The sequence below is a fragment of the Piliocolobus tephrosceles genome, chromosome 5, assembly GCF_002776525.5.
Source record: "Piliocolobus tephrosceles isolate RC106 chromosome 5, ASM277652v3, whole genome shotgun sequence".
NCBI lineage: Eukaryota > Metazoa > Chordata > Mammalia > Primates > Cercopithecidae > Piliocolobus > Piliocolobus tephrosceles.
Window position 1 is genome coordinate 123,879,963 of NC_045438.1, and position 20,039 is coordinate 123,900,001.

At 36.5% G+C, this 20,039-nt stretch overlaps 1 protein-coding gene across 1 annotated transcript in view; it reads left to right on the top strand.

Moving 5' to 3' along the window:
- The first annotated feature begins 1,622 nt into the window (after positions 1-1,622).
- Positions 1,623-20,039, top strand: part of LOC113225056 (transcription initiation protein SPT3 homolog) — a 108,025-nt gene continuing 89,608 nt past the window's right edge. The window contains exons 1-3 of the mRNA XM_026455477.1: positions 1,623-1,762; positions 8,581-8,693; positions 9,756-9,863. Of these exons, the coding sequence (XP_026311262.1) occupies positions 1,711-1,762; positions 8,581-8,693; positions 9,756-9,863 (273 nt within the window). The 5' untranslated portion in view covers positions 1,623-1,710. The remainder of the gene's footprint in view (positions 1,763-8,580; positions 8,694-9,755; positions 9,864-20,039) is intronic.

Genomic DNA, 20,039 nt, shown 5'->3' on the forward strand with positions numbered 1-20,039 from the left:
TGCGGTGGCGTGATCTCAGCTCACTGCAACCTCCACCTCCCAGGCTCAAGCAATTCTCCTGCCTCAGCTTCCCAAGTAGCTGGGATTACAGGCCCGTGCCACCACGTCCAGTTTATTTTTGTATTTTTAGTAGAGACAGGGTTTTGCCATGTTGGCCAGGCTGGTCTCAAACTGCTGCCTTCAAGTGATCCACCTGCCTAGGCCTCCCAAGTGCTGGGATTACAGGTGTGAGCCACCACACCCAGCTGAGACCGTGGTATTTCTAACACATACACAAGAAGATATGTACATACATATATACATATATGTGTATTTGTGTATATATAAAAAAAGATAAATTTGTGTGTATATTTGTGTACATATATAATTTATGTATTTATCTTTATATGTGTGTGTATATATATTACACATATATACCTTATGTATATACACATACATATATATCTTATATATATATATTTTTTAAATGTTTGTACATGCCCAAAAAGGATACTTGAACCTAGTGGGTAAATAACCAAGAGAAACTTGCGTTTGTGCCTGCATATATGTATGTTTGTGAGTATGTGGATGTGTGGGAGGTAAGGAATGAAGGAAGGGAGAGAGGGAGGGAAAGAAAAAAGGGAGGCGGAAAATGAGGAAGGGGAAAAGCAGTCAGTGGTCTTAGAAGGAACCACAGTAGTGACTAGTAATTTTTATCTTAACTCCCACTGCCCCGTCTGTATTCTCTATTAAGCTCCAGTTAGTACACCATTATTCATTCCATCAACTGATGTATCATTGGAATTGACTACTCACACAAATAAAAGAAAAAAGAATAATTTCTGTTTCAAAAATACAAAACATCCACAGACATTAGAAGAAATGGTACTTATGTGCTCCAACAACGATGGTAAAGATAACTTGCTGAAAGTTCTTCCACAACAGAAAAAAAAAAAAAAAATTAAATCTGAGATTTTTTTTTTTCTTCGCTGGGCAGAAATTCATTCCAAGAAGTACCAGCCTGTCTCATTTCAAAATGCTTTCTTTACCAAGGAAGCGGAAGTGGTCATATTCCTTCCCACCAAACTATGGATGAATTATAATTATCCTACCTCTTGTGGGACAGTGAAGCAGTAAACATCTGCTATACTGAATCAAAAACTCCACAAATGAAACTATACTAAATGAATCATACCTGGACTCAGATTAAAGGATCTGTATTGTGTTTACCTTTTTCTTTATTTTCTTGCAATCTAAAATATGGATTTGTCAACTGTGGCCCCAGATTCTAACTGAAAGGGAATAATATATGGATTCCATTCGCCGATTCTTGTTTAACATTGAAGATCACAGCTTTAAAGCAGATTGACAGTAATATTTGTAACAGTTTTTCTGCTTGGTTTATTATTCCTTCATCATTTTCTTTTTCTTTAAAAGGATGATACAAGTTAGAAAATTTAGACATGAGGTCCTTTAGTTTTGGTTTCAATAACAAAGGAGCAGAAAGTAGTATTTAAACTTTACTTCCAAAAGACACCAGCTTCACAACTAGTGTTATCGTAATTTTATGTATCATGATCTATGTGGTAGTACTACCCTGTTCACCTGGCATAAGGAAAGGAAAATGGTCAATTCTAAGTTTAAGCTGTGAAAACATATATAATAGTCTATTTGCTTTAAAAAATGTTGTGTCTTTTTATCTATTAGAGAGCAGAAAGACAAACTCGAATTATGGATTCAGCTCAATATGCAGAATTCTGTGAAAGTCGACAGCTAAGTTTCTGTAAGTAACCATTTAACTTTGCTTAATTATACGCATAAGAGATTTGTGTTATAGATGTACTAAAGTATGACAGGATCTGTTTCTTAGAAATTGGTGGATTTAATATATGTGTATTTGTAACTGCTATAGAAACAACCTCTACATTGTGAGGAGCCTATAAAAGATTTTCCTACCTTCTACTGTTTTGCAATTAATAACATTAAGAGGTCTTAAAGGGTGCTGGTAATATACAGAATGCTATGTTAATTATTTACTGTACTTTTAATCATAAAAATTCAATTTTTCTTATTATTTCCATTTTAATTTCCAGTTTCCTAATCATATTTACACTAGTATTTCTGATTGCATTTGATCCATAACGGACTCTAATAGTAGTCATGACATTTAAAGACCCCCAATATTAATTATGGATACCAACCTTTTCCTTTATGTATACTCATATTACCACAAAGGAACATATCAGTGGTCTCTTCCATTTTTGTCTACCCTCCTACTGTGGCATGTATTCAGTGTTAGCCAGATTTATTAGTACATGCTCTAGTAACACTAGTAACCTTGTGGTAAAATTAGTACTTTCATATCACTGCACATCAGCTTATTAAAAGTGTATAATGACTCATAATAGTGAGCTCGATTGTGTAGCAAAACATCCTTACAGCGAAGTTTCAGTTATGACTAAGGCTCTCAGGGTAAAGGTCAAAGAAGAAAGTGTGATGAAAAGTCCAGTTAAAAATATGACAAAGTAGCACATGACCATGGTCTGAGGGATTATAGAAACAATGGTGTCTTCAAATGAAAAGCTATTATGTGGTCACAATAACAGCATATTTGATTTGGAAAAAGAAAGGGAGAGCTTCATTTATAGATTATAAAGTGCAAATAAATGACACATTTCATAGTATCCCATGTAAATGTCAGTAAAATATAGGAAAACATGTTTTGGAAGATTTCTTTTTTTCTGACTAAATATACTTTCCAATTTGACTAACAACTTGGCATCATACATCTGTGAAGCATTAAGTAAATGGCACTTCAGATCATGGCAATTTCAGCAAATGAAAGGTTTTGTATTGTAATTTTTAGGTTTAAAAATGGCATTCAAGTCTTTATAAGTATCAACCTCCAGTTTATAAAGTAACATTTACTGCAATTGAACTATTTTTTTAAATTATATTTTAAATTTAATTCACTTAAAGGAACAGACATACTACTTTCACACTAAAACTCATAGTCTTAAAGTATCCTAGTATGTCTTCTCTTTGAAAATCAGATTTTCAGTTACTTCATGTTTTTTTTGTTTGTTTGTTTTTGTTTGTTTGTTTGTTTTTGAGATGGAATCTCACTGTGTTGCCCAGTCTGGAGTGCGGTGGTGCGATCTCGGCTCACTGCAGCCTCCTTCTGGGTTCAAGTGATTCTCCTTGCCTCAGTCTCCCAAGTAGCTGGGACTACAGATGTGCACCACCACGCCCATCTAATTTTTGTATTTTTAATAGAGACGGGATTTCATTGTGTTGGCCAGGGTGGTCTTGAACTCCTGACCTCAGGTGAGCCACCATACCCGGCCCATGTTTTATTTTTAAGTCAATAATAAACTATAGTAGATTAAAAAATAATATTTTCCCTTCCTATATAAAATAACTGTAGTATAAACAGTATATTGTGTTTAATTTTCTTGTCTTTAGAGTGGAAGGATTTGGTCATTTAAAACTACTTATATATGGTGCCCATAGCTGCTTTATTATGAAACCTTGGTGGGGAAATCTGTTTTATATGACAAAATACTGTGGTTGAGAATGCTTTAATCCATGTGGGTCAGCAAATTCGGAAGCTATTCCTGCACTCGTCAGAGTGTTATACTCTCTTCATTCTTCTCCTTATAACAAATTACCAAGATACAGGAATTGTGGTCCTGCCATATGTATCTTCTTAAGTATTTGATCATAGCCATCCCTGGAATTACTGGTATATTTTAAAATAATGAGTCTGTAACTTTATAGGCTGAGGGTAAGCTGTAGCATGAGCACACTAATGTAATTCACAATTCAGTCTTTTGTTTTTATATGTATATAAGTCAGAGAGTTATTTCTCTTAAAGTCTTTTAAAATCTGATATTAATATTGACACACAAAGCTCATAATTAAATAATTATAATAATTTAAATTATTATAATTTATAATTAAAATGTATAATTGGTAAATTATTTTCCAGTCCTTTACTTTCAACTTTTTATTTTATATTTGGTTTTCTCTTGATTTTCTTTGTAATCAGAGAGGCTCTGTGTATTTTAATTGATTAATTTATATGGATTTAATTACTGATACTGTATATGCTGTCTTATCTTGTGTTTTAAATTTACTGTGCTTTTTAATTTGCTTTTTCTCCTCCTTTTTTATGTTGTATTAGATCGATTGCATTTTCTTCATTTCTTTTTCCTCTGCTAGTTTGTAAGTCCTGTATTCTCTTTGTACTATTTCAGTTGCTATCTTTTTTTGATATACATCCATGACTTAAAGTTTTTAAAATTGGTAAGTATTTGGCTGGGTATGGTGGCTCACGCCTGTAATCCTAGCACTTTGGGAGGCCAAGGCAGGTGGGTCACCAAAGGTCAGGAGTTCGAGACCAGCCTGACCAACATGGTGAAACCCTGTCTCTACTAAAAATACAAAAATACAAAAAAAAAAAAAAAAAAAAAAAAACTAGCCAGGTGTGGTGGTGCACGCCTATAATCCCAGCTACTTGGGAGGCTGAGGCAGGAGAGTCGCTAGAACCTGGGAGGCAGAGGTTGCAGTGAGCCAAGATCGCGCCATTGCACTGTCAGCCTGGGGGACAGGGCGAGACTCCATCTCAAAAAAAAAAAAAGCATTTATAAGTATTTAAACTTTGCTTCTTGGCCTAATGTCATTTTTTCCTACAGCTCTGTACATGCTTAAAACACCCTTTTTTATCTTCAATGGCTTTATTTTGCCCCCATACTTAAATGATTGTTTAGTTGGGTAGGAAATGGTAAGCTGATTGTTACTTGTTAAAACATGATTCCCTTGTCTTTTGGCCCCTTTTGTTGGTAGAAGTTTGCTGTCAGTCTGCTTGTTATGTATTTTTCCTGTGGAAGAAACTAAGAGAATGAAGACATTGACTCCAGGTCCCCCCTTATATGGGAAAACGAGCACACTGGCCAAAGTAGTTGCCCATAAATATGTATAAAGGAAAGGAATAAGGAACTCCTGCTAGGGAAGGTTCCAGGGAAAGCCATGCCCTCTGAAGAAGGCTATTTTGAATTAGGTTGAAATTGCAGAGTAGCTTCTTCTGAGTGGACTAAGCATTCCAGAGGACCCTAAGGAAAGGACTGGGAATGGAAAGACTGTTGGGAAGAGATGGCATAGAAATCACCAAATAGTATGTAGGCATGAGAGAATGGAATATTGCAAGAAACTTAAATTTTATTAGTGTTCATTGACAAGAAAGATAAAAAGTACGTGAGATTAACCTTAAATTTCCATATGAAATTATCATGTAAAGTTGTTTTTTAAGTTCAGCACAGGCTGAAAATCCAGGCAGTATTACAAAGCTAATAATCCTAGGAACTTTTGACCATTGCTTAGGATTCTATTTAAATTGTTAGTCAGTTTCCAGGTTATCCTTTCTCCTGATATGTTGTGAAGAGGGGCGAAGGAGAAGGAACTTATTCTGAGGCCCTTCTCACCTCTTGATGAAAGCAAACTGTCTTAACTAGAGGTATCCGTGCCTCCAACAATACCTTGGAAGCGTCAGGCTGTAAAACCATCCTTCTCCAGGTGACAGGGAAGGAATTAGCTCTCAAGGAATCTCCACCTCTTGGTGGAATGGCAATAACCCAAGTGGTTTTTGGGACTTCTATGCATGTCTTTTGATGAATAGAAAAGTCTGGACCCTACTCTTTTGTTTAAAAAATACTTTATTCATTCATTTATTCATTTCTTCTGGAAATATTTCTTGTGAGTCTGCTAATGCCAGGCAGTATTCTAGGTGCTAGGGATACAGTTGGAGATATATGGTCCTTGTCCCTGCATTCTCAATGGTTACAATCTAGCAAGGAAGCTAATTCTGTTGCTTATGTGGATAGATCCAACTGAATATTAATAATGATCCTTTCCTTCACTTTTAAAATCAAATGTTTAGAGCACAGTTCCAAAATATCTGTTTCTGTCCTAAAGATCTGTCAAGGAGATAAGTGAATAATGTACATCTCATTGATCTTGCCAAATTGCTGCCTGTTAACTTTAACTTCAGAAGTATTCCACAGATGTTAAACAAGTGTCTGTGAGCTATTGCAGCATACTAGTTAGATGGAATGTTGCATGTCAGAAAGTATTTGGAAGATTTGTTACTTTGGGGAGATAGCTTTAAGGAGGATTATCATAATTCTGCCATATTTGACAGCTTTGGGTATATGCTTCGATAGCAGGACTTAATGTTTTCTATGATTTATTTAAAAGAGAACTCTTCTGTATGTGGAATCCTTGAAGATTCTATATAGAAGGATCAAAATATCGTGCTTTGAGTTACTGCTAAGTGTTTTATAGACCTGTGGGGCCAGATTAATCAAAAGAATAATCAGTGGATTATAAAGAAAATCTTATCGATTTCATAAAATCTTCACTATCAGTCTTTCCCTCTAGGTTACTAGTTAAATGAATAATGTCTAATGAAGTACCTATATCAAATTAGACCCTGCTTAGCACTGTGGCAGTGTAGAGATATTTAACTAAAGGTTACATATGTGCTTGGTTCTGTATATGCTTCGTACTGTTACAAATGCAGAGACATAAGGCATGATCTTCTCCCACAAAAATTTGTAATATGGCTTAAGAAATTATAAGCATTTGTGAAAGAATATCTGATGGTATCAGTGTTCAATAAATGGCTAGAGTGGGGAAGTATACCTTTGGCCTGTATGATCAAGATTCATGGGAATGAAGAAGAGTGGTGGGAGAGCATCCCCTGGAAGGAAAAGAGTAGGAGTGAGACACACAGAGAAAAAGACTCAAGGCCAGGTGATGGTTTAATAGGGAAATATCATAAAGCCTGCTTGGAGTCAGTCTCGATGGTTTTGAGAGTCAGGATTAAGAATTTAGACATCTTCATAATCAGAAAAAATGTAACCACAGGCTTAGATTAGACCAGATGTCAGTTTATTTTATTTAACTTTAAATTTGCAACACCTTTGAGCCATTCTAGTAATAGACACTTTTCTTTTTTTTTTTTTTTTGAGACAGAGTTTCGCTTTTGGGCAGTGGCGCCATCTCGGCGCTCTGCAACCTCCACCTTCCGGTTTCAAGCGATTCTCCTGACTCAGCCTCATGAGTAGCTGGGACTACAGGCGCCTGCCACCATGCCCAGCTAATTTTTTGTATTTTTAGTAGAGATGGGGTTTCACCATGTTGGCCAGGATTGTCTCCATCTCTTGACCTCGTGATACCTCCCGTCTCGGCCGCCCAAAGTGCTGGGAATACAGGCGTGAGCTACTGCACCCGGCCTAGACACTTTTTTTAAACGTATTTATTTCAGTAGGTTTTTTGGGGGGAACCGGTGATGTTTAGTTACATGAATCTTTAGTAGCGATTTCTGAGATTTTGGTGCACCCATCACCCGAGCAGTGTGTACGCTGTACCCAATGTGCAGTCTTTTATCCCTCACCTCCCTCCCACCCTTTCCCCTGAGTCCCCAAATACCATTGTATCATTCTTATGCCTATGCGTCCTCATAGCTTAGCTCCCACTTGTGAGAACATACGATGTTTGGGTTGCCATGTGGCGGAGGCAGGGTTAGGCATGTCTGAGCTCAGACTCTTCTTGGGCGGGGCTTGCTGCCGCAGCTGTGGGGGATGAGGGTGTGGCTTCTAGACCAAGGGAGTTATGTTCCCAGGGGCATTATGGCTGCCTCTGTCACCCCACGCAGGTCACCAGGGAAGTGGGGGAAAGCCAGCAGCCACAGGCCTCACCCAGCTCCCATGAAGCCCACAGAGCGAAAGCCCGATCTCACTCCCACCATGCCCCCTGCCTGTAACAGCACCGAGTTTATTTCCAGGCAGCTGGTGAGCAAGGCTGAGAACTTTCCCCAGGCTACTGGCTTCCTAGGTGAGAAAGCAAGCCTATTCACAGTTCCTCTGCGTCCCACAGAGCCTGCAGCAGTGATCCACCTCCTTCAAGGGGTCTGTGGCTCTAGCCTTTCCTGGTATATTCCTGCAGTAGTTCTTGGAGCAAAAGTTGACAATGTGGGTCTCCACATGCTGCTCTATCCATCCAAGTGGGAGCTGCAAGTTAATCCTGCCTCCTATGTGCCATTTTCCTCTGAGACAATAGATGATATTTTTGAAAAGTATTAGCAATAATTTCTGTATGTTTCTTTTTTCATCACAGATTCTTTCTTGCAAGATTTTCTTTCTGTATGAGTAAATTAAGGTTACATCAGACAACATCTTCTGACTGTTGTTGTAACATAAGCTGTAGCCAATGGTAAATCTGACAGTGTGAGAAATATTAAACATTAAATGGTTTAATATACTATGTCATATAGCATAGGTATAAAATAAAAAATCCAGATACGTAAGAGAGTTGTTGAAAACAACCATTGTGTTGCCTTATAACTGAAAGTTAAAACTTGAATTTCTTGGGGCCAGAATATCTAGATATTAATAAAAGCTGGAACACATTGCATTTTATGTGCATTATTTTTTGTGTACAGTTCTGAGTATACATATTTTTCATTTTGTGATAGTAATGTGCAGTATTAAAACACTTTAAAAAATAAAATTTCTACACTTGTTTTTTTTACATGACCAGCCAAAAAAGCTTCCAAATTTCGAGACTGGTTGGACTGCAGCAGTATGGAGATAAAACCCAATGTTGTCGCAATGGAAATCTTAGCATATTTGGCATATGAAACTGTGGCACAGGTAAGAGTTCTAATCTGTCATATCAGGCCACACTGGCTGGTTTTTCCTTATCTCTGCCCATGATCAATTCTTCTTCTGCCTGCTGCTCTACCAGGAATAACAGCCATGAATTCTCTCCTGTGACATTTACATCATTTACTAAAATTTAGTTCAGTTATGTGTATCTGCATCCTCAATTCAGGTGGGTGTTAGGATAAGAAAGACAGTTTCTTGCACCTTTATCCTAATGAGAAATGGAATCCCTGCATACTTTTTCTTGACATTGAACTCTAAGTCCACATCTGCCTTGTTTAGAGTTTATTTTTGAACTCTGAAAAACTCCTTTCTATGTATGTGAGATCTTAAGAGTACTTACCGAATTCTGAGTCTGGAATCTCGCCCTCTAAAAGACTTTCTCAAGATGTGGTCTTTAGACCACAAGCATCAGCATCTCCTTGGTTCTTGTTTAAAATGCAAATTCTGGCCAGGCTCATGCCTGTAATCCCAACACTTTGGGAGGCCGAGGTGGGTAGATCACCTGAGGTCAGGAGTTCAAGACCAGCCGGGCCAACATGGTGAAACCACATCCTGCTAATAATACAAAAAAAAGTTAGCCGGGCATGGTGGTGGGCGCCAATAGTCCCAGCTACTCAGGGAGGCTGCGGCAGGAGAATCATTTGAACCTAGGAGGCGGAGGTTGCAGTGAGCTGAGGTCGTGCCATTGCACTCCAGCCTGGGCAACAAGAGCGAAACTCCATTTCAAAAATAAAATAAAGCAAATTCCTAGACCGTATGCTTAAAACAGACCTACTGAATTAGAATCTCTGGACTTAAAGCCCAGAAATCTGCACTAGTGATTATGAAATAAATTTTGAGAATTACTCTCCTAAAAGGTCAGAATATATCATGACTAGGTCCATTTACCAGTCAATGAAAGTGTGTGCTCATGTCTACAATATAGATTTTTAGGCAAGCAGGATTATCAGTAACATTCACAATGTATTGCTTTTAGGTTTGCCACTTCAGTGACATTCATGATTATTACTAGCTATGTGACTTTATTTCATTCTTCTGGTCTTCTAGTTAGTGGATCTGGCTTTGCTTGTGAGGCAAGACATGGTAACTAAGGCAGGGGACCCCTTCAGCCATGCCATTTCTGCAACCTTCATTCAGTATCACAACTCTGCTGAGGTAAGTACAAAAAAAAAATCTGCCTTTAACACATTTGTGAATTTTGTCACATATCTGGTATTTACATTAGTGTTTCCTTTAAAAAGATTATGCAGGAATGTATAGCCTTCAGTCAAAGAATCTTAATACATTAGACATTCAAATATATTTAATTGAGCACCTACTATGTGCCAGGCCCTGACAGTCCACATAAGACAATGATTTTTTTCACCTGTTTCTTACTTCACTTAGCTTTTCCTAGCCCTTCAATGAAGGGGATGGTTCCGAGGCATTTCTTATTTTTATGGGAGATGAAAAACTGGTTTAGATAATGTTGGAAAAGTCATTTATTTCTTTGTGCCTCAAAAGATGAGTGTTATCATTATTATTCACATAATAATTCGTGGCATTTATTGATAACTTTCCATTTCAATTATTGATTCATCTCTAAACATGATTTAAAGAAATTTGTCTTCATTCATCTTGAGTTTTTAGATTGCCCCTACTATGTGAAAATTATGTTCTTTTCTGATCTGCTTTTGCTATGGGAACTAAAGTTTTCTTGCCAATTTTAAGGCTCTGTATAATAACTGTGCACCACTTTTAGTATATAGAATATCCTCTGTAAACAGCATCTACCTTAAAACCAGAAATGTATTGCAGTGTGTTGAATATATTTGCCAATATTTGACCCTTTTCACTAACAAAAACAGCAGTTTCACATAATTCAATCGAATATCCATAGATAAGACAGCGAGAAGGTTAAGTTCGTATCTATATGGAGAGTTGTGAAGTAAGTTTTGGGTCAAGTTGGTTGAAGTGTATAACCTGAAAATGGTTAAGCTCTCTATATACCTTAATTACACATTTCTACTCCTTGTTAATATCTGTGGTTCAAATCATCTCTCAGGATAGTGGTTCAAATCATCTCTAAGAAGTAGTTGTAATCTTTTTTAGGTCACAGACCCCTTTGAGAATCTGATGAAAACTATAAACCCTTTTCCTAAGCACATTCACAAATTTTGCCTACAGTTTCAGGCTATTTAGAGACATTGTGAAGCCATTCTATGGATCCAAGGAATCTGTGAACCCTATGGGCCCTAGGTTTAAGTTTCTCTGCTCTAGGATACTTAGAAAATATGTTAAGATATATGCCTTTATAGCATCTTATTACAAACAAAAGGACAATTTAACATTTTCTTATGCTGCTTGGAAAATCAAATTGGTTTGGAAACCAAATAGGAATTAAAATGTTTATACCCATTAAAAATCCATTTTTTTCTTAGAAAAGGTCATACATCATTATCAGTCAACATACAAAAGTCCCTAAAGCTTACTTAGTTGATTAATCACTATTTGTTTTCTTTATGTTACAAACCCAAATTATGATGTCAAAGAACACCCTTTAAAATGTCTTTGATGCATGTTCACTTTATGAATATGTGTATAAGTATGCTTTCCATTAACATCAGACAAATTTGTTATAACATTTCTAATTGAGGAAATTTACTGTGAACACAACAAGCCTAGTTTTCTTTTAACATTCAAGTGATTGCTTGCATGCCTAGGAAAACTCTTTATTTCCCCTTTTTTCTTGGTTCTCCAGGGTGGCCAAGCTGCCCTGGGCAACTGCTCAGCAACCACAGCCGCTGTTCCCAGCTACCCAGCAGTTGAGAGGAATATCCTATATGTACTAGATTTCCTGGGCTCTCTGGGAGGTGGGAGCATGAGTGTCAGAGAGCCTTCTGACAAAATATGTTAATATAAGCCTCAAACTTTTTTCTGGCTGGCAGACACCCCGCTCCTCTCCTGTGACTGATACAAGATGAATATTCAGAGACTGAAAGTCTTCCTTCCAGCCCTTTATCACCTGACAAAATCAGCAGGCAACATTAAGGGCCTGTACATCAAATACTATACCAAATTGAGTCCAAAGTGGGGCTCTGGAGACGGAGATGATCTGTGTTCAGGGAGACAGGACATTTTGTAAAACAAATAAGCAAATAATTGAACAAACAAACAGTTTAAGATGGCATATACTAGTTTCCAAATGAGTGACTCAGACAGAAAGTACAGAAGTTTAAAACAAAACAAAACAAAAATCCTCTCGTTGCAGTCAAAGACTTTAGAGAGAAAGCTGAGGGTAAAGGAAAAATAGGACTTTGATAAGGTAGAAGTTAGGATAATACTCTAGGACTCAAAGACAGCATAAGTACCATTTTACAAGGGGAAAAACCCAAAGCTATTTAAAATATTCAAGGATTAAGGTTCATTAAGGAGGAATAGTAGGCATTTGGATTAGAAAATTAAGGCTCAGATTGTGTAGAGTCTTAAACTGCTAGAGTTAAGAAGGAATGGATCGTTGATGGTTTCTTGGCTGAAGGGTGAGGAGTTCAAAAGGGTGTTTTAAGATCCAAGTGGTAGTGCCATGTACAGTGGATTAGAATTGGAAATGCAAGATGTGGGGTTAATACACAGTGCATTTTATTTTAAGGGGTATCATTCTTGAGCACTAACCATATAAGGAACTGGGCTGATTAAGATTGGGTTCTTACTAGATTAGCAAGTTTAATATTAATTCAAGTTAACTTTCTAGATTTTCTAGATTTTCTGTGTTGCCCAGGCTGGAGTGCAGCGGCTGTTCACAGGCATGATCATAGTGCACTGCAGCCTTGATCTCCTGACCTCAAGCCATCTCTCTGCCTCATCCTCCCAAGTAGCTGGGACTACAGGCACACCACTATGCTCAGCTGTTTTTTAAAATACATTATGAAGAATTGCAGGCCAGTAGTGCAGTTGGTATGATTGATAATGAGGAAAATATAGATTAATAATACCATACATTTAAATGATTTTGAGATTTTTATTTGCCTGTGAATTTCTTAGGAGCCAATATTATGATGTGACTGATAAGGAACTTCTTTTAGTATTGGGCATCATCCTATAGAATGGACATTGACACAGTGGAGCGTGTCTAAAGGAGAATAACGGGAGAGGGGGCAGGTGTGTGAAGGAACTGAAAAACATGTCTTGTAATAACTGCTGGGATGAACTTGAGGTGTTTGACCATTAAAGAGAAGAGACTATGAAATATCAGTCTTCAGCTATTTAAAAGTGCTTCTACATAAATAAAGAATGGACTTGCATGAACATATCTGTTTATGCATTCTCATGTTGGTGAATATCTGGACTGTCACCAGTTTGTGAGGTATTATGAATAAACCTGTGAATATTATTGTACAAGTTTGTAAGGATAAATGCTTTCATTTTTCTTAGGTAGTTGGCAGTGAATGAAATTGTTCGGTCATAGAGTTAGGCACGTGTTTGCTTTTTGAAGAAACAGACTTTTTTTCCAAAGAGGTTGTACTATTTTATACTTCCACCAACAGTGTATTAGAGTTTCAGTTGCTCCACAGCTTCATCAACATTTGGCATTGTCATTTTTACTTTTAGCCATTCTAGTGGATATTTTCTGATGACAGTTTGAGTGTGTATTTTTCTGATGACTGATAATGTTGAGCACTTTTTAATGTACTGATTGTCCATTTATGTATCTTACTCTGAGAAGTATCTCTTCAAATCCTTTACCCATTTTTTTTTTTTTTTTTTTTGCAGGCAAAGGGGCTGACTTTTATTACCAGTTTGTAGTTCTTTACATATCTTGTGACAGCAGTCCTTTATCAAACACATATTTTTCACATGTTTTTCTCTCAGTTTGTGGCTTACCTGTTCATTGTCTTAGTGGAGAAATTTTAACTTTCTGATAAAGCCTAATTTATCCAATTTGTTTCTTTTTTTCTTTTTTCTTTTTTTTTTTTTTTTTGACAGTGTTCTGCTTGCATTTATTTATTTTTTTTAATTTTTTAAAATTATACTTTAAATTCTAGGGTACATGTGCACAACCTGCAGGTTTGTTACACATGTATACATGTGTCATGTCAGTGTGCTGCACCTGTTAATTAGTCATTTATTTACATTAGGTATATCTCCTAATGCTCTCTCTCCCCGCTCTCCCCACCTCACGACAGGCCCCCTGGTGTGTGATGTTCCCCACCCTATGTCCAAGTGTTCTCATTGTTCAATTCCCATCTATGAGTGAGAAAATGTGATGTTTGTGATGTTTGGTTTTCTGTCCTTGCGATAGTTTTCTGAGAATGATGGTTTCCAGCTTCATTCATGTCCCTACAAACGACACGAACTCATCCTTTTTTATGGTTGCATAGTATTCCATGGTGTATATATGCCACATTTTCTTAATCCAGTCTGTCATTGGTGGACATTTGGGTTGGTTCCAAGTCTTTGCTATTGTGAATAGTGCCACAATAAACATATGTGTGCATGTATCTTTATAGCATGATTTATAATCCTTTGGGTATATACCTAGTAATGGGATGGCTGGGTCAAATGGTATTTCTAGTTCTAGATCCTTGAGGAATCACTACACTGTCTTCCACAGTGGTTGAACTAGTTTACAGTCCCACCAACAGTGTAAAAGCATTCGTATTTCTCCACATCCTCTCCAGCACCTGTTGTTTCCTGACTTTTTAATGATTGCCATACTAACAATGAGATGGCATCTCATTGTGGTTTTGATTTGTATCTCTCTGATGGCCAGTGATGATGAGCATTTTTTCATGTGCCTGTTGGCTGCATAAATGTCTTCTTTTGAGAAGTGTCTGTTCATATCCTTTGCCCACTTTTTGATGGGTTTGTTTGATTTTTTCTTGTAAATTTGTTTAAGTTCTTTGTAGATTCTGGATATTAGCCCTTTGTCAGATGGGTAGATCGTAAACATTTTCTCCCATTCTGTAGGTTGCCTGTTCACTTTGATGGTAGTTTCTTTTGCTGTGCAGAAGCTCTTTCATTTAATTAGATCCCATTTGTCAGTTTTGGCTTTTGTTGCCATTGCTTTTGGTGTTTTAGTCATGAAGTCCTTACCCATACCTATGTCCTGAATGGTATTGCCTAGGTTTTCTTCTAGGGTTTTTTTGATTTTAGGTCTAACATTTAAGTCTTTAATCCATCTTGAATTAATTTTAGTATAAGGTGTAAGGAAGGGATCCAGTTTCAGTAACCAAAACAGCATGGTACTGGTACCAAAACAGAGATATAGACCAATGGAACAGAACAGAGCCCTGAGAAGTAATACCACATATCTACAACCATCTGATCTTTGACAAACCTGACAAAAACAAGAAATGGGGAAAGGGTTCCCTATTTAATAAATGGTGCTGGGAAAACTGGCTAGCCATATGTAGAAAGCTGAAACTGGATCCCTTCCTTACACAGTTTTTTTCTATTATGTTTATTGTCTGTGTCTTAAGAAACCTTTGGCTACTCCCATGCCATGATGATATTGTCCTGTGTTTTCTTCTAGAAGCTTTATCCCTTTGGTTTTTGTATTTGGTTCTATTAATCTGGTTAAATTAAAATCCATTTATTGTATGAGTTGAGGCCAAATTCAATTTTTTACTTATGGATATCTAGTTATTGCAGAACTATTTGCTGAAAGACTCTCTTTTCTCCCACTGGATTGCTTGAACAATATATCTGTATGGATTTATTTTTGGAGTTTCATTTGTGTTTATTTGATTATAAGTCTTCAAACTCTGTTATTTTTTAAGCTTCATATGGACATGCTGTGTTCTTTGCATTTCTATATAAATTTTAGAATCAACTTGTTAGTTACTACGAAAGAAAGAAAAAGAAAAAAGAAAAGCCTGGTGGGATTTTGAAAGGGATTAGATTGAATGCTTATGTCAGTTTGGGATATGTTTTAGCAATACTAAATATCACAATCTGTGAACATGGATTTTCTGTTTTTTATATTTATGAAATATCTCTTTTTCTTGCTGAAAATACTGTACATTATGAAGTCCATTTATCTGATTGATTTAGCCATTCCAGCCATGTGATTACTGTTTACATAGTATGTTTTTATTTCCACTTTCTTTCAATATATTTGTATGTTTCTGCAGGCATACTTCAGAGATATTGCAGATCCATTTCCACACTGCCATATTGAAGTGAATATTGCAATAAAGCGAGTCACACAAATTTTCTGGTTTCCTGGTGCATATAAAAATTATGTTTACACTATACTGTAGTCTATAAGTCTACAATGGCATTATGACTAAAACATGTACACACCTTAATTTTAAAATACTTTTTTAAATGCTAATTACCATCTGAGTCATTAGCACGTCGTAAATCTTTTTGCTGGTGGAGGGTTTTGCCTCAATGTTAATGGCTACTGATTGATCAGGGTGGTGGTTGCTGAAGGTTGGGGTAGCTGGGGCAATATCTTAAGATAAGACAACAGTGTGAAGTTTGCCACAATGATTGGCTCTTCCTTTCTTGAAAGATTTCTCTGTAGCATGTGATATTGTTTGATAGCATTTACCCATAGCAGTACTTCTTTCATAACTGAAGTCGGTTCTCTCAAACCCTGACACTGCTTTATCAGCTAAGTTTATGGAACTAAGTCTAAGTCTTTTGTAGGAGTTTTTGTGGTTATTTTTTAAAATGTTCACAGCATCTTAACCGATGTAGACATCTTCTCAAGAAACCACTTTCTTGGTTCATCCATAAGCAACAACTCTCACCCATTGAAGTTTTATCATGAGATTGAGCAGTTCAGTCACATCTTCAGGCTCCAGTTTTAGTTCTTCTGCTATTTATGCCACATCTGCAGTTACCTCCTCCACTGAAGTCTTGACCGCTCAAAGCCATTCATGAGAGTTGGAATCAACTTCTTCCAAACTCCTGTAAATGTTGATATTTTGACCTCTTCACATGAATCACAAATGTTCTTAATGGCTTCTAAAATAATGAATCCTTTCCAGAAGATTTTCCTTTACTTTCCTTAGATCCATCAGAGAAATCACCATGTATGGGAGCAATAGTCTTATGAAACATATTTCTTAAGTGATAAAACTTGAAAGTTGAAATTACTCCTTGAATTGTGCTGCAGAATGGATTTTGTTAGCGGTCATGAAGACAATGTTCATCTTTTCATACTTCTCCATCAGAGCTCTTGGGTGACCAGGTACACTGTCAATGAGCAGTAATTATTTTGAAGGGAATCTTTTTCTGAATAGTAGGTCCCAACACTGGGCTTAAAATATTCAGTAAACCATGCTGTAAATGGATGTGCTGTCATCTAGGCTTTGTTGTTCCATTTATAGAGTGTAAGCAGAATAGATTTAGCATAATTCTTCAGGATCCTGATCTTTAGAATGGTACATGAACACTAGCTAAAACTTAAAATCACCAGCTGCATGAACCCCTAACAAGAGAGTCAGCTTTGAAGCTTTGAAGCCAGGCATTGGTTTCTCCTCTCTAGCTATGAATGTCCAGGATGGCATCTTCTTCTAATAGCCATTTCATCTACAATGAAAATCTGTTGTTACATGTAGCCATCTTCATCATTGATCTTAGCTAAACCTTCAGGATAACTTGCTACAGTTTCTACATCATCATTCGCTGCTTCACCTTGCACTTTTGTGTTATAGAGATGGCTTCTTTCCTAAATCTTATGAACCAGTCTCTGGTAGCCTCTAACTTCTCTTTCGTATGTTTCTCATCTCTCTCGGGCTTCACAGAATTAAAGAGTGTTAGTGCCTTGCTCTGGATTAGGCTTTGGCTTAAGGAAGTGTCGTGGCTAGTTTGATCTTCTATGCATCCCACTGAAACGTTCTCCATATCAGCAATAAGGCTGTTTTACCTTCTTATCATTTGTATGTTCAGTAGACCAGCATTTTTTAATTTTCTTCAAGAACTTTGCCTTGGCACTCACAGCTTGGCCATTTGGGGCAAGAGGGCTAGCTTTTATCCTGTCTTGGCTTTCAACATGCCTCCTTCACTAAGCTTAATCATTTGTAGCTTTTGATTTAAAGTGAGAGACATGTAACTCTTCCTTACATCAGAAATACTTAGAGGCCATTGTAGGGTTATTAATTGGCCTAATTTCAGTATCGTTGTGTCTCAGGGAATAGGGAGGCCTGAGGGAAGGGAGAAAGATAGAGGAACAGTTAGTCAGTGGAGTAGTCAGAAGAGATGCATTTTTTAAATTTGCTATCTCATATGAATACAGTTCGTGGCACCCCAAGTAACACTAAAGATCACAGATCACCATAACAGATAAAATAATAATGAAAACATTTGAAATACTGTGAAAAGTACCAAAATATGACACAGAGACGTAAAGTTGGACACATGCTTTTGGAAAAATGGCCCTGACAGATTTGCTTGATTTAGGGTTACCACAAACCTTAAGTTTGCAAAACATGTAACATATTTGAAGCACAATAAAACAAAGTGCAATAAAGTGAGGTATGCCTGTATTGAAAGATAAATGTAATGTATTTAAAGTCATCTCTTATAGTCAGCAAATAATTAGGTCATGCTTCTTTATTCTTCCTTTCTGTCTGTATCTTTTTTTTTCTTTTCTTCTTTTTTTTTTTTTTTTTTTTTTTTTTTGAGACAGAGTCTTGCTTTGTCTTCCAGGCTGGAGTATTGTAGCATGATCATAGCTTATTGCAGCCTGAATCTCCCAGGCTCAAGCAGTCCTCCCACTTCAGCCTCCTGAGTAGCTGGCACTACAGGCATGCACCACTACGCCTAGCTAATTATTGTATTTGTTTTGTAATGACAGGGTTTCACCATGTTGCCCAGGCTATTCTCAAACTCCTGGGCTCAAGCAGTCTACCCACCTCAGCCTCCCACAAGGCTGGGATTATAGGCATGAGCTGCCATGCCCTCCCCCTATCTGTATGTTCATTGTAGTCCATAATTCTGTGATATTTGATGTATTAATTCACGTGCTTGGATATAGGGTAACTTTTCCTATTTGTTTTCTGCGTATTTCCTCTCTTATTGTTTATCTTTTTCTCTTTCCTGTCTTCTTTTGGGTTGTATGTTTTTTTAGAAATTCCTTTGAATTTACTTATTGATTTCTTTATGATATCTTTTTGCATCCTTTTTTCAGTAGTCATGTTAAGGATTACAATGTACATCCTTAAATGTTCAGTGTACTTGAGAGTTATACTACTTAACTCACATAGAATGTAAGACTCTTGTATATATATAGGTCCATGTCCTTTATGCTATAATTGTCATGCATACTACTACATCTATATATATAAGCCATAATACCATAATTTTTGTCTTAGTGTGTTTTAATGAAACTAAGAGAAAAAATAGAGCTTCACTTGATCTTAGCCAAAAGGCTGAGAAGCAATTAAAAAAATAGAGCTTAATGTTTACCATTCCCATTGTTCTTTATTTCTCTTTCATAATTGGAGTTTTCTTGTATCATTTTCTATTCTCCTAAATTTTCTTTAACATTTGTTGTAGTGCAAGTTAGCTAGTGATGGTTGTCTTAGTTTTGATATTTCTGAAAAAGTCTTTACTTTTTCTTCATTCTTGGATGATATTTCATTAGATAGAATTCTGTCTCGAAAGTTTTATTTTTCAGTATTTTAATGATGTCATTCCACTCTTTGTCTGTTGTTTTCAATCATAAGTCAGTAGATTTATGTTATTGTTTCCCTGTATCTAATATGTTGTTTTCTCTGGATGCTTTCGGAGTTATATTTTTACTTCTGATGTTCAGCTGTTTGGCCATGATATCCATAGACATGGTTTTCTTTGTATTTATCCTGCTGAAAATTCACTGAGATTCTTGAATCTTAAATCTCTTGAATCAAAGACAGTGTATGTCTTTAACCAAATTAGGGGACTTTTTGGCAGTTATTTCTTTAGATTTTTTTTCTGCCTTATTCCCTCTCCTTCACTTCTGAAACTCCAAGTACATTGTATTAGTTATTTTGATATTATTCCATAGGTAACTCAGGTGCTTTTTAATTCCTCTTTTAATGTTTTCTCTCTATTCTTCAGATTGGAGCAATTCTATTGAACTTTATCTTCTATACATTTCTTTCTGTCAGCTCCAATCTAGTGTGACACCCATCTAGTAATATTTTATTTCTGATATTTTATTTTAGACTTCTAGAATTTCTATTTGATTTTTTATAGTTTCCATTTATCTATCATTATTTTTTATTTGTCCATTTGTTACAAATGTATTTTATTTTGTGCTTTTGAGCATGGTTAGAATTGCTGTTTTAAAATTCTTGGTTGCAAAATTAAATATGTGAATTTTCTTGTTCTCCATTGAATATGAGTCACGCTTTC